Raw genomic sequence first — 8,918 nt, forward strand, 5'->3', positions numbered from 1 at the left:
GAAATAGTAAAGCAAGTAGCAGCAAAAGATGAAAAAGTCGGGTTATTGGTAAAGCAGTGCTTAATTGCATATAAGGTGCCAGAAAAAACTAAATAGAATTTTATAAATAGACATTCCATCGCCTTAAATTAAAATGCTGAACTGTTTTTCATGCAAAACATATGCGACTTTTAATGGCGTGGGTGAATGTGGTTGTACAACCTTAAAAGAATGATGAAGTTAGTGTTAATGAAACAGGGATTTTATTGGCCAGTGCGGTTCATCCATGTCCATTGTGCATACTGAGTAGTGTTTGTGGTGTAGCGCATAAGGTGCGCATTTTATCCCTCACCTTCTTCACTGTTTGTAATGACGTTGGCTGTCTTCCCTTTATTCCTAATGTCATGCCAAGACTGTCATATCGAGACTAGGTTCACCGCATTCTCTATCTCACCATCTAAAGATTTTTTTGTAAATTATCAGTGTCTATTGCTTGTGGCATTGTTCTTGTTAGTTGGTCTGCAGTACGTAGGAGATAAATTTCTTGAAACTAATTAGTCATGTCTCGGCCTATTCTGTTTATTCATTACTGTTTTTGTCGCGGTCTTTACCGAAGACTTCTCACTGATAATTCATGTGATTCTCCTTGCTGTTTAAAGTAATTGGCTTGAGATGTTGAAACCTACCCTTTGTCTTTTATTTCCTTCATACTTCTGTAATTTCTTGAATACTTGCTTTTTTAAAGACTATTGGTTTCTGATTCGTTAAATTGAGGTGCAAAACAGGCGGACCCTACTATTTTATAAATTCTAGTCTTAATGATTACGTGAATGTGTATGAATTTGATGTTGAATATTAGGGATGCTAGTAACAATGCACCCTTAATCGTTATTGAGGATGGCGTGTGCTTCGAAGTCTTTCTCCCACTCATTTTCCATTCCTACACTATAGTATTATTTCCACGTGCACCAAAACTCACTGCAATTCGCTTGTGTTCTTTAGTTTAATTGATCATGACTGAGGTTGCTCCGGAGAACAAACCAATTAACCCAAAGATCGGAATAATCTATCCTCCCCCAGAAGTCCGTAACATTGTAGATAAAACTGCCAGCTTCGTTGCTCGTAATGGACCTGATTTCGAGTCACGTATTCGGCAGAATGAAATTAATAACCCAAAATTTAACTTTTTAAACCCCACTGATCCATACCACACCTACTATCAGCAAAAGGTGAAGGATTTCACTGAGGGTAAGGCTGTGGAATCTATGGGAATGCGAATAACCGTCCCGTCTGCTGCTCGTCTGGGACAAGATGCTCCGAAAATTATTCAGGAAACGTTCATTCCCAAGGATCCTCCTCCCGAATTCGAGTTCGTTTACGATCCAGCTTCTATCAATGCCCTTGATATTGACATTGTTAAGCTCACCGCCCAATTCGTTTCGCGTAATGGCAAACAATTTCTCGCCCAGCTGATGAATCGTGAGCAGCGAAACTATCAATTTGATTTTCTTCGTACGCAGCACAATATGTTTGGATACTTCACGAAATTGGTAGAACAGTACACTAAAGTGTTAATTCCTCCTCGGGATTTAATCAGTGGCCTGGAAGAGGAGCTCAAGAACCCCAAATCGATCCTGGATCGCGTCAAGTATCGTGTCGAATGGCACAAGTATCAGGAGCGTCAGAGACGCAAGGAGGAAGAGGCCGCGGAACGGGAACGACTTGCATACGCACAAATTGACTGGCATGACTTTGTTGTCGTGGAAACGGTAGATTTTCAGCCAAACGAGTCAGGCACTTTCCCCATGCCCACAACACCAGAAGAGGTCGGAGCGCGTGCTATTGCTGACGAGCGTGGTGACATTTTACCTCAGCAGAACGAACCACCCAACAATGCACCGCCACCACCGGGCTCCTTCGACCCACTCCCAGACGAACTGAACAACATGGAGGACGAAGAGGAGGATTTAGATGAGGACCACCAGGAAGAGCCATCTGCCATTCCGTCTGCTGTTCCAGTCCCTGAAGCTAAAGGCGAGCAGCACGAGGATGCGGTGGACGACGTTGGCGGTGAAGATATGGAGTTGTCGGATGAAGAGGAAACTTCTGCTCCACCACCACAAGGTCAACTTAAACCTCCTCGTCCCCTACCGCCCTCCGCTGATCAAGTCCTCATTCGTCACGACTACGATCCCAAGGCCGCTGCTGCTCACCGAGAGGCTACTGATGCACAGAAAAATCAGGTTCTTCTTGTTTCCCCCTTCACTGGAGAAAGGATTCCAGCAAGTCAGGTACCGAAACACATTCGTGTAGGCCTTCTCGACCCTAAATGGGTGGAGCAGCGAGACCGAGAGATAAGGGAGAAACGTGAACAAGAGCATGTGTACGCGCCGGGTGCGCTGATTGACAGCAACCTGAAGCAACTGGCCCAGCGGCGTTCGGATATTTTCGGTGTAGGCTCAGAGGAGACGCAGATAGGAAAGACACCGGAAGAGGCGGCTGGTGGGAAGCAGACGAAGCCGGACAAGCTGATTTGGGATGGTCACGCGGCTTCAGCGGAGGTGGTGGCTAAACGAGCAAAGGACTACATCACACCGGAGGATGTGAGAGCCCACTATGAGGCAGAGCAGCAGATGGAGAAGGAGCGAGCTAAAATTGGGGCGCAACTGCCTTCATTAACTCCTTCGACCGCACCACCACCACCGCCATTCCTTATGAGCGCGGCGCCACCACCACCACCACCGGTAGGAACCGGGTTGGTGGGAGGCATGGTCATGCCCCCCACTTTCCCGCCTTTCATGGCACCCACTGGAATGATGCCACCGCCTCCGCCTCTCACTTCCATCATGCCACCTCCACCACCGCCACCACCCATTTTGGTAAGCAACGGAAGTAATAACACGGAAGAGTCGGAGGCGAAGAAGCCACGAATGAGCGAGTGAATAAGCATCTGCAGCGTAGGCTCTATGTATTCAATGCATCGTTCTATACATCCTGTTCAAAACACGTACATTTAATGCTTGCTAGTACTGAAGAACTTTTGAGATGATTAGTATGTAAACCTGCCCCATCCCAAGTAAAGCATCTAATCAATACATTTGGCAGTAAATGTGTTTTGTGCTGAGTTTGCAGATTTCTAACGGGAGATTGCCTCCTTTATCCTCTTTTTATGTTTTCGCAGACTAAAAACTTCCTCACTTCTGGTACATTTTAAAGTTGCGATACTAGGTGCAATTTGACGTGCTGGTGGGTGGGTGTACTGCCTAATCCAATTGCTGCACTTGCCCATCGGTATTCCCACTCATAGCTTCGTGTCCCTGTTACTTCGTTCTCAAAGAATAGTGCTTTCCTGCATGTAGATCGACCTACATTTAAGGGGAAATTGGTTGTAACTTCTTTGAATTCCTTCCTTGTAAATAACTCGGTAGCTTGTCCCGGTCGTTTTAGGGTACACTCGAATAGTTAAGGTAGACTATCGCGATACTCCGATCTCCACCTTCGATGGAATTGTATTTGCGCTGTGGATAAAAACTCCTCACCACCTGGGTGGGTAGGACTTGATCTGGTTGAATGAACCCACACCGCACCTTTTGTGTTGACTGGGTGATTTTACATCAACTAAGGACGGAACAACTTTGCTCACTCGTGCATTTCTCAAAGTGACTTTAGTCGGCGAAATTCAACTTTTCCAATCGTACAAAAGCGAAAAGTTTGGAACTTCCATGGGTTTCAAAAATGTCCAAATGAATCAGCAATGGGGGCAATTAGGGTCAGTGACAAGGCACCTGTTGGTGTGGCGAATACTCGGTTTTGCAGATAAAAATTAAACATTTGGGAATATGCTTTATTATTACTGTACACCTCAGGCCTCTTCCCCAGCTTCCTTTTGATTCCCATTTTCGTCGGTAGCCTTTTCATCAGTCTTTTTTGTTTTCTTATCTTTGTAAAATGGATTTGGAATAGTCTTGTTCACCGCCCAAACCTACAAGGCATGAGAAATAACTCATTTGTCAAATTAAAGCGCATATTCGTGAATGGGATTTAGTTCTGTACACCAGCCATCACCTACGCCTCTAGCGGCCAAATGTGAACCGACATGCCCCAAAGGAATCGTGCCATCTTGTCAGATATGTCCAACAACGGAAGGACAGCCTCACCTGAATAAGGGATTCGCTGAGAGGAATCATCTGCGGAAGGACTTCATTCACGTGGAGGTCCTGCATTTCAAACCACTTGCCCGTGCCGCGTTGCAGCACGAAAATTCGGTGAGTGCCTGCGCCTGGGGTGGGTGGACCGTCGTGAACCACATTGGCCACCAAATCGTAGATGGTGTACCTGAAGAGCAACTCATTAGCATAATTCACCATTCATTTGTTTTAGGTATTGCCATAACCAATAGTCTTGGAAACCAATGCCTAGATCGACCAAAAAACACTAGAGCTTTATTATGGCTTAAGTGGTTTTGAAAGGTATCGCATCATCGTCACATTGCATAAATTTAAAGGGCATTTGTTCGTCCAGTAAAAGTGGGATTTTGTGAGCTAGTAAAGCAATACCCCGACCTTTCCATTGCCGTTGAGGCATATTTTTGGAACAAGGACAAAGTCAAGTGTTAAACCGGAGGCCTGCTAATGTTTGTTTTATTTTTTTGGTATGAATATGGCACACGAGATGTGTGCACGTTCAAAACTATCCGTGGTGTAGCTTTCCTGTTACAGAACACATCAACTCAGTCTTACTGTCGCGTCGTGCGCCACAGCAGTTTAAAAATATATTCAAATCTTGGTTAACAATGACAAGGCGGAGATACTGTAATGATTGGTTTTTTGTTGCTGCATGAGGCATGCATCAGCACTAAAACCATATGCGCAGTATTACTCCTCAACTCAGTAATCAAGTCAACCATGCTTGAACACTCACTTGTGTTGGGCACGTGCTTCTTGATCGAGCAGCTCACCAAAATCGATGCTCTTGATGGGAAAATTGACGATGGTAGGGTTCTTCTCCAGCGTAAAGATGTTCTTTACGATGCGTTTCATGAAGAGAATGAGATAGGGCGGGAGGCGTTTGAGGCAGAAGCGACGCATGGTGGAGTCGCAGTGCGTCTTGTACTCCTTCTCCATGACTCCGTTAAATTTGGCCAGAAGGGTAGAGAGTGGAACTTGAGGAATGATGCTCTCCTTGAACTCGTCCAGATATAGAGGTGGAGGTGGCAAGTCGCAGGTGAGGTAGAGGAAGGGCGACTCCGTCATCCGCGGCTGTTAAATGGCGAAAACATCAAGCACAAGCCCTCAGAAAAGGGAACGTTGGCTTGGGTGCAGGTATAAATAGAGTCAATTCTTGTGTGTAAGCTTACAAATGAAGCCTGATGCTGGATAGAAAATATCAAGCATAAAGATAGCGGTTTGTTTGTCTATCCAGAGTACACGTATTCTGTTCCAGTTGCGATAAATGTGAGGTTGAGACGATGAGTAGTGAATACCCTCGAATAGGAGATGAAAATAAATCACTTTGGTAGTGCTATACAAATAGGAGAACCACACCTTATGGCCTTTACAGACTGTCGGTAAGTTGAAGGCAGTCTTCTGGTGGTTGTATGCTAAAGGATATCATTGATATAGATACAAATGCAAACAATTATGCATTTATAATTATAACACCCAAGTAACGACCGAGATCCCACTCATTCACCTACCATGTATTCTGGATCAGTGGCATATTGCTCCGCTTGCTCTGGCGTGATGTTGACCGGTGTCACTTTTTGGCTGTGAATGACCATGCGACCTCGCAGGGCTCTCCCAATTATGGTCGGTTTCACGGGCTGACCCTTAGACACGGGCCTTAAGGTCTGATCAAGGGCATTTAGAAGCCACGAGAGGAATTCCAATGCGTCGCCCTGTTCCGTAAATTGGAAGCGTTTCTTGCTGCACAGGACCACCGCCTAGGATTGAAGGCATCGCCTATAACAGCACTCGTTTAGCTTTTATCGCATAGAATTGACGCGTTCCTCACCAGCATCACATTTAGGAGACACAAACGGGTTAGTTGATTTTGAAAAAAAAATAATGCAGATGGGGAGCAATCGTGGTCTAGGGACAACTACACTTTCTCCGAATCCCCGATAGTGAGTGTAATAGGACTTGCGCGTAGGCATTCTGACCAGGTTGATGACAAATTAGCAAAGCTATTTACAAATCAATGGGTGGTAGAAGACTAATACGTGATAGAGCGACAGCTCAGCAGTAATGAGGGATGCCTTCATCCAAGCGTGGATGACGTACCTGTAGAAACTCATGAGGAGAAACGTGCGTCTTAAAATTCCGGGGATTCCACAGTTTGCGGATGAGTTCACCGAACCTGTGAACAAGAAGGGTCATGTGGTCTCCAGCGGAGGCTCTTTTAATTTGTTCTTGGTAGTTTTCCGGTCGCAGGAAGAAATCACGAAGAAGACTGATGTGGCTCAATAACTGCAGAATCACGTTGCAGTAGTCATTAGCCTAAAAGGGGACCATTTAGTCATGCATTTCGCTCCTTGTAGACTAGCATTTAAATTGTTCTTCAGGTGTAGAATAAAGAATTTCACCTTGATGTTATTCAAGCCCACAAATCCGGGGTAGTATGTTAGGCCATTGTAAGCTCGCACCATACTGGCATTTGTATCAAGCTTCGTGATGTCATCTTTCTGAAAGATAGGATTCAGAAGATAGGTAATATCTTCCAGTGATCCATCCACTATTTCATAGTTATCTGGCAGGCAGTAGAAACGGTGCGTCTCCAGATTTAAAAATACATGGTGATTTTCATTCACACTGTGAGTATGGGCATGTGTGTTGGAACCACGCCCCTGAAAAGAAAGTGCAACAAATTTTTAGTGAATGCGACCAATTAGAGCATGAGTAAAATTGTCGTATAAAGAGCCTACCTGGAAGTATTTGCCGCAAACTAGACATGCGTAAACGTTCAGATGGCTGAGGGAGATACTGCACAGCTTTTCAAAGTCGAAGTCAAGCATGTTTCGATTGATAGTGTCCAGGTAGGGGCAAGATCGACTTTGATCCACCCCTGTAGGGTCGTCTTTTGTTTCAAGCAGCTTTTTCTCTTCCTGTTCATCAAGTTCATCCTAAAAAAACGTGAAAGACATCCAATAAAGCTAAAAAATAGAATGCGCATCATTTACAGCCTCATACCACGATGCAAATCTATCTTGGGGTTGTGCGAAACAATGACAAACAAGTATACAATAGCACCCTCAGCATTTGTAAAAGAATAAGTCAGAATATAACCTAAAATAGTCACCAAATCAGTCTTGCCGGTGTGTGGCGCTAGTTGTGATTACTGACAAGGACTTGTCATGGTAAACAGAAGACCACTTGATGTTCACCTCTGACAAACAGTATGTAAAAAGTCTTTTTAAAGTGCTACGAGTAGTCGACACAACTCTGAGACACAACCAGGTGAACTATGCCAAAAAATGTGGTTTCGTTCATCTCATGTGTAACTGCTATTTGCAAAGAGTACGATGACAACCAAGTGATGGTTTTACCCATTGCTTCAATAGTTCCTCAATCTTTGGTTTCTTTGGGGTTAGCAACTCCGATTTTGCGGATCTTTTCCTATCTACTTTCTTTGATGATCCATCCCTTTTTGTCATTTCCAGATGGGCTTACAAAGTACAAACACTGGTGACCTAAATACACAAATATTCTTAGTTTCTATTGGCTGTAAAATCCTCCACTCATTATGGTTAACTGAGTGGGATGTAGTTAACTTATGGTTGTAAATACTTATAATGCGAAACAAAATATAGGCACTTAGAGCTTCAATTGCATTGCTGCAATGTGCAATAACTACGTGATTGTGCAAACTAATATACTAAGATATGTATCGGTTCACCCAGGGCTACCAGCAACATTATTGTGCTTTATCACTTTTGAACTTATGTTATTAAGCTTATATATATTTTAGTAGTTCCTTTAGCTCGATTGTGGGTTCAGTACAAAAGTTGAGTTTTCAGACCTAAGACGAAATTCTTATTTACTTTTACTTAAAACGCATCATTTTTAAACCGTTGCCTGCAGATAAATACGTTTTGAGTCTCAAATACTTCAAAATTGGTTTTCGCTATATCATATTTATAACCTTCGGAAATCATTCGGGTCACCTATTTTGAATGTTCTAAGTAATTTTTGAAAATTTTTTGACCTTATCCGATTGGCTGTGAAGATTCCCGAGACTTGCCAGACGACGAAAGGAGACATGATGCTAGGGCAGAATATTTACATACGTATAGGCAGGACAAGGCTTCTAGATTTCCTCTTTTCTGGTCCTCGTGCTCTTAGAACACTCAGGTTGATTCGACTTCGACATGTTTGTTAGGACACGTAAATGGGGGAAGTAAGTACAAGTTTTGGGCGGTGCTAACATGGAACCGCACTCCAGGTTACGGGACGGTGACGCCTCCGTTATAAGATTCGATTTGTCGGAAAGGAACATTAAAACAACATAAGTATTACATATACATTAGACATCATTATTAACTCGGGTGTCACCGGCTTAACCATGAGGCCATGTCACCCAGCGTGTGTACAATAGCAAAGCATCCAAGAGGCTTTTTGTTAAAATTAAGAGTTAAACCAACCACCAGCGTATTGCGTTGCTGCTCTCCACTTTCGATTACTTCCTTTGGTCAGCTCCAACCTAAGTCGTCACAGTGTAAACCGTGCTGTCAGATAAAGGGGGGATCCAATCACGCCAGTCATTGAATTTCCCTGCTACTGTGAGGATACTCTTAAAAAATCCCACTCGATCAAAAGTTTTGTTTGACAACGAAACTATTGGGTGAAGGGCGAATGTTATGGCCATCTCTTATGCCCACCGTTAGTCATAGGAATATTGCCCTAATAGTAGAGGCAAATAACAAAACACGGGACCTGTCAGTT

At 43.8% G+C, this 8,918-nt stretch overlaps 2 protein-coding genes across 2 annotated transcripts; one reads left to right on the plus strand and one right to left on the minus strand. All coding sequences in view use genetic code 11, as the record gives it.

Moving 5' to 3' along the window:
• Positions 1-992: 992 nt before the first annotated feature.
• Positions 993-3,193, plus strand: EGR_02792 (Splicing factor 3A subunit; the record flags this gene model as incomplete). The annotated part of the gene is made up of 2 exons (XM_024492041.1): positions 993-2,270; positions 3,161-3,193. 2 exons carry the CDS (start codon positions 993-995, stop codon positions 3,191-3,193), a joined length of 1,311 nt encoding a protein of 436 aa, XP_024353535.1.
• Positions 3,194-3,841: 648 nt separating this feature from the next.
• EGR_02793 (U4/U6.U5 tri-snRNP-associated protein 2) lies at positions 3,842-7,630 on the minus strand (the record flags this gene model as incomplete). The annotated part of the gene is made up of 8 exons (XM_024492042.1): positions 3,842-3,961; positions 4,137-4,314; positions 4,900-5,237; positions 5,675-5,920; positions 6,261-6,476; positions 6,563-6,823; positions 6,902-7,099; positions 7,523-7,630. 8 exons carry the CDS (start codon positions 7,628-7,630, stop codon positions 3,842-3,844), a joined length of 1,665 nt encoding a protein of 554 aa, XP_024353536.1.
• Between the last annotated feature and the right edge of the window lie 1,288 nt (positions 7,631-8,918).

The sequence above is a fragment of the Echinococcus granulosus genome, assembly GCF_000524195.1.
Source record: "Echinococcus granulosus chromosome Unknown EG_S00013, whole genome shotgun sequence".
NCBI lineage: Eukaryota > Metazoa > Platyhelminthes > Cestoda > Cyclophyllidea > Taeniidae > Echinococcus > Echinococcus granulosus.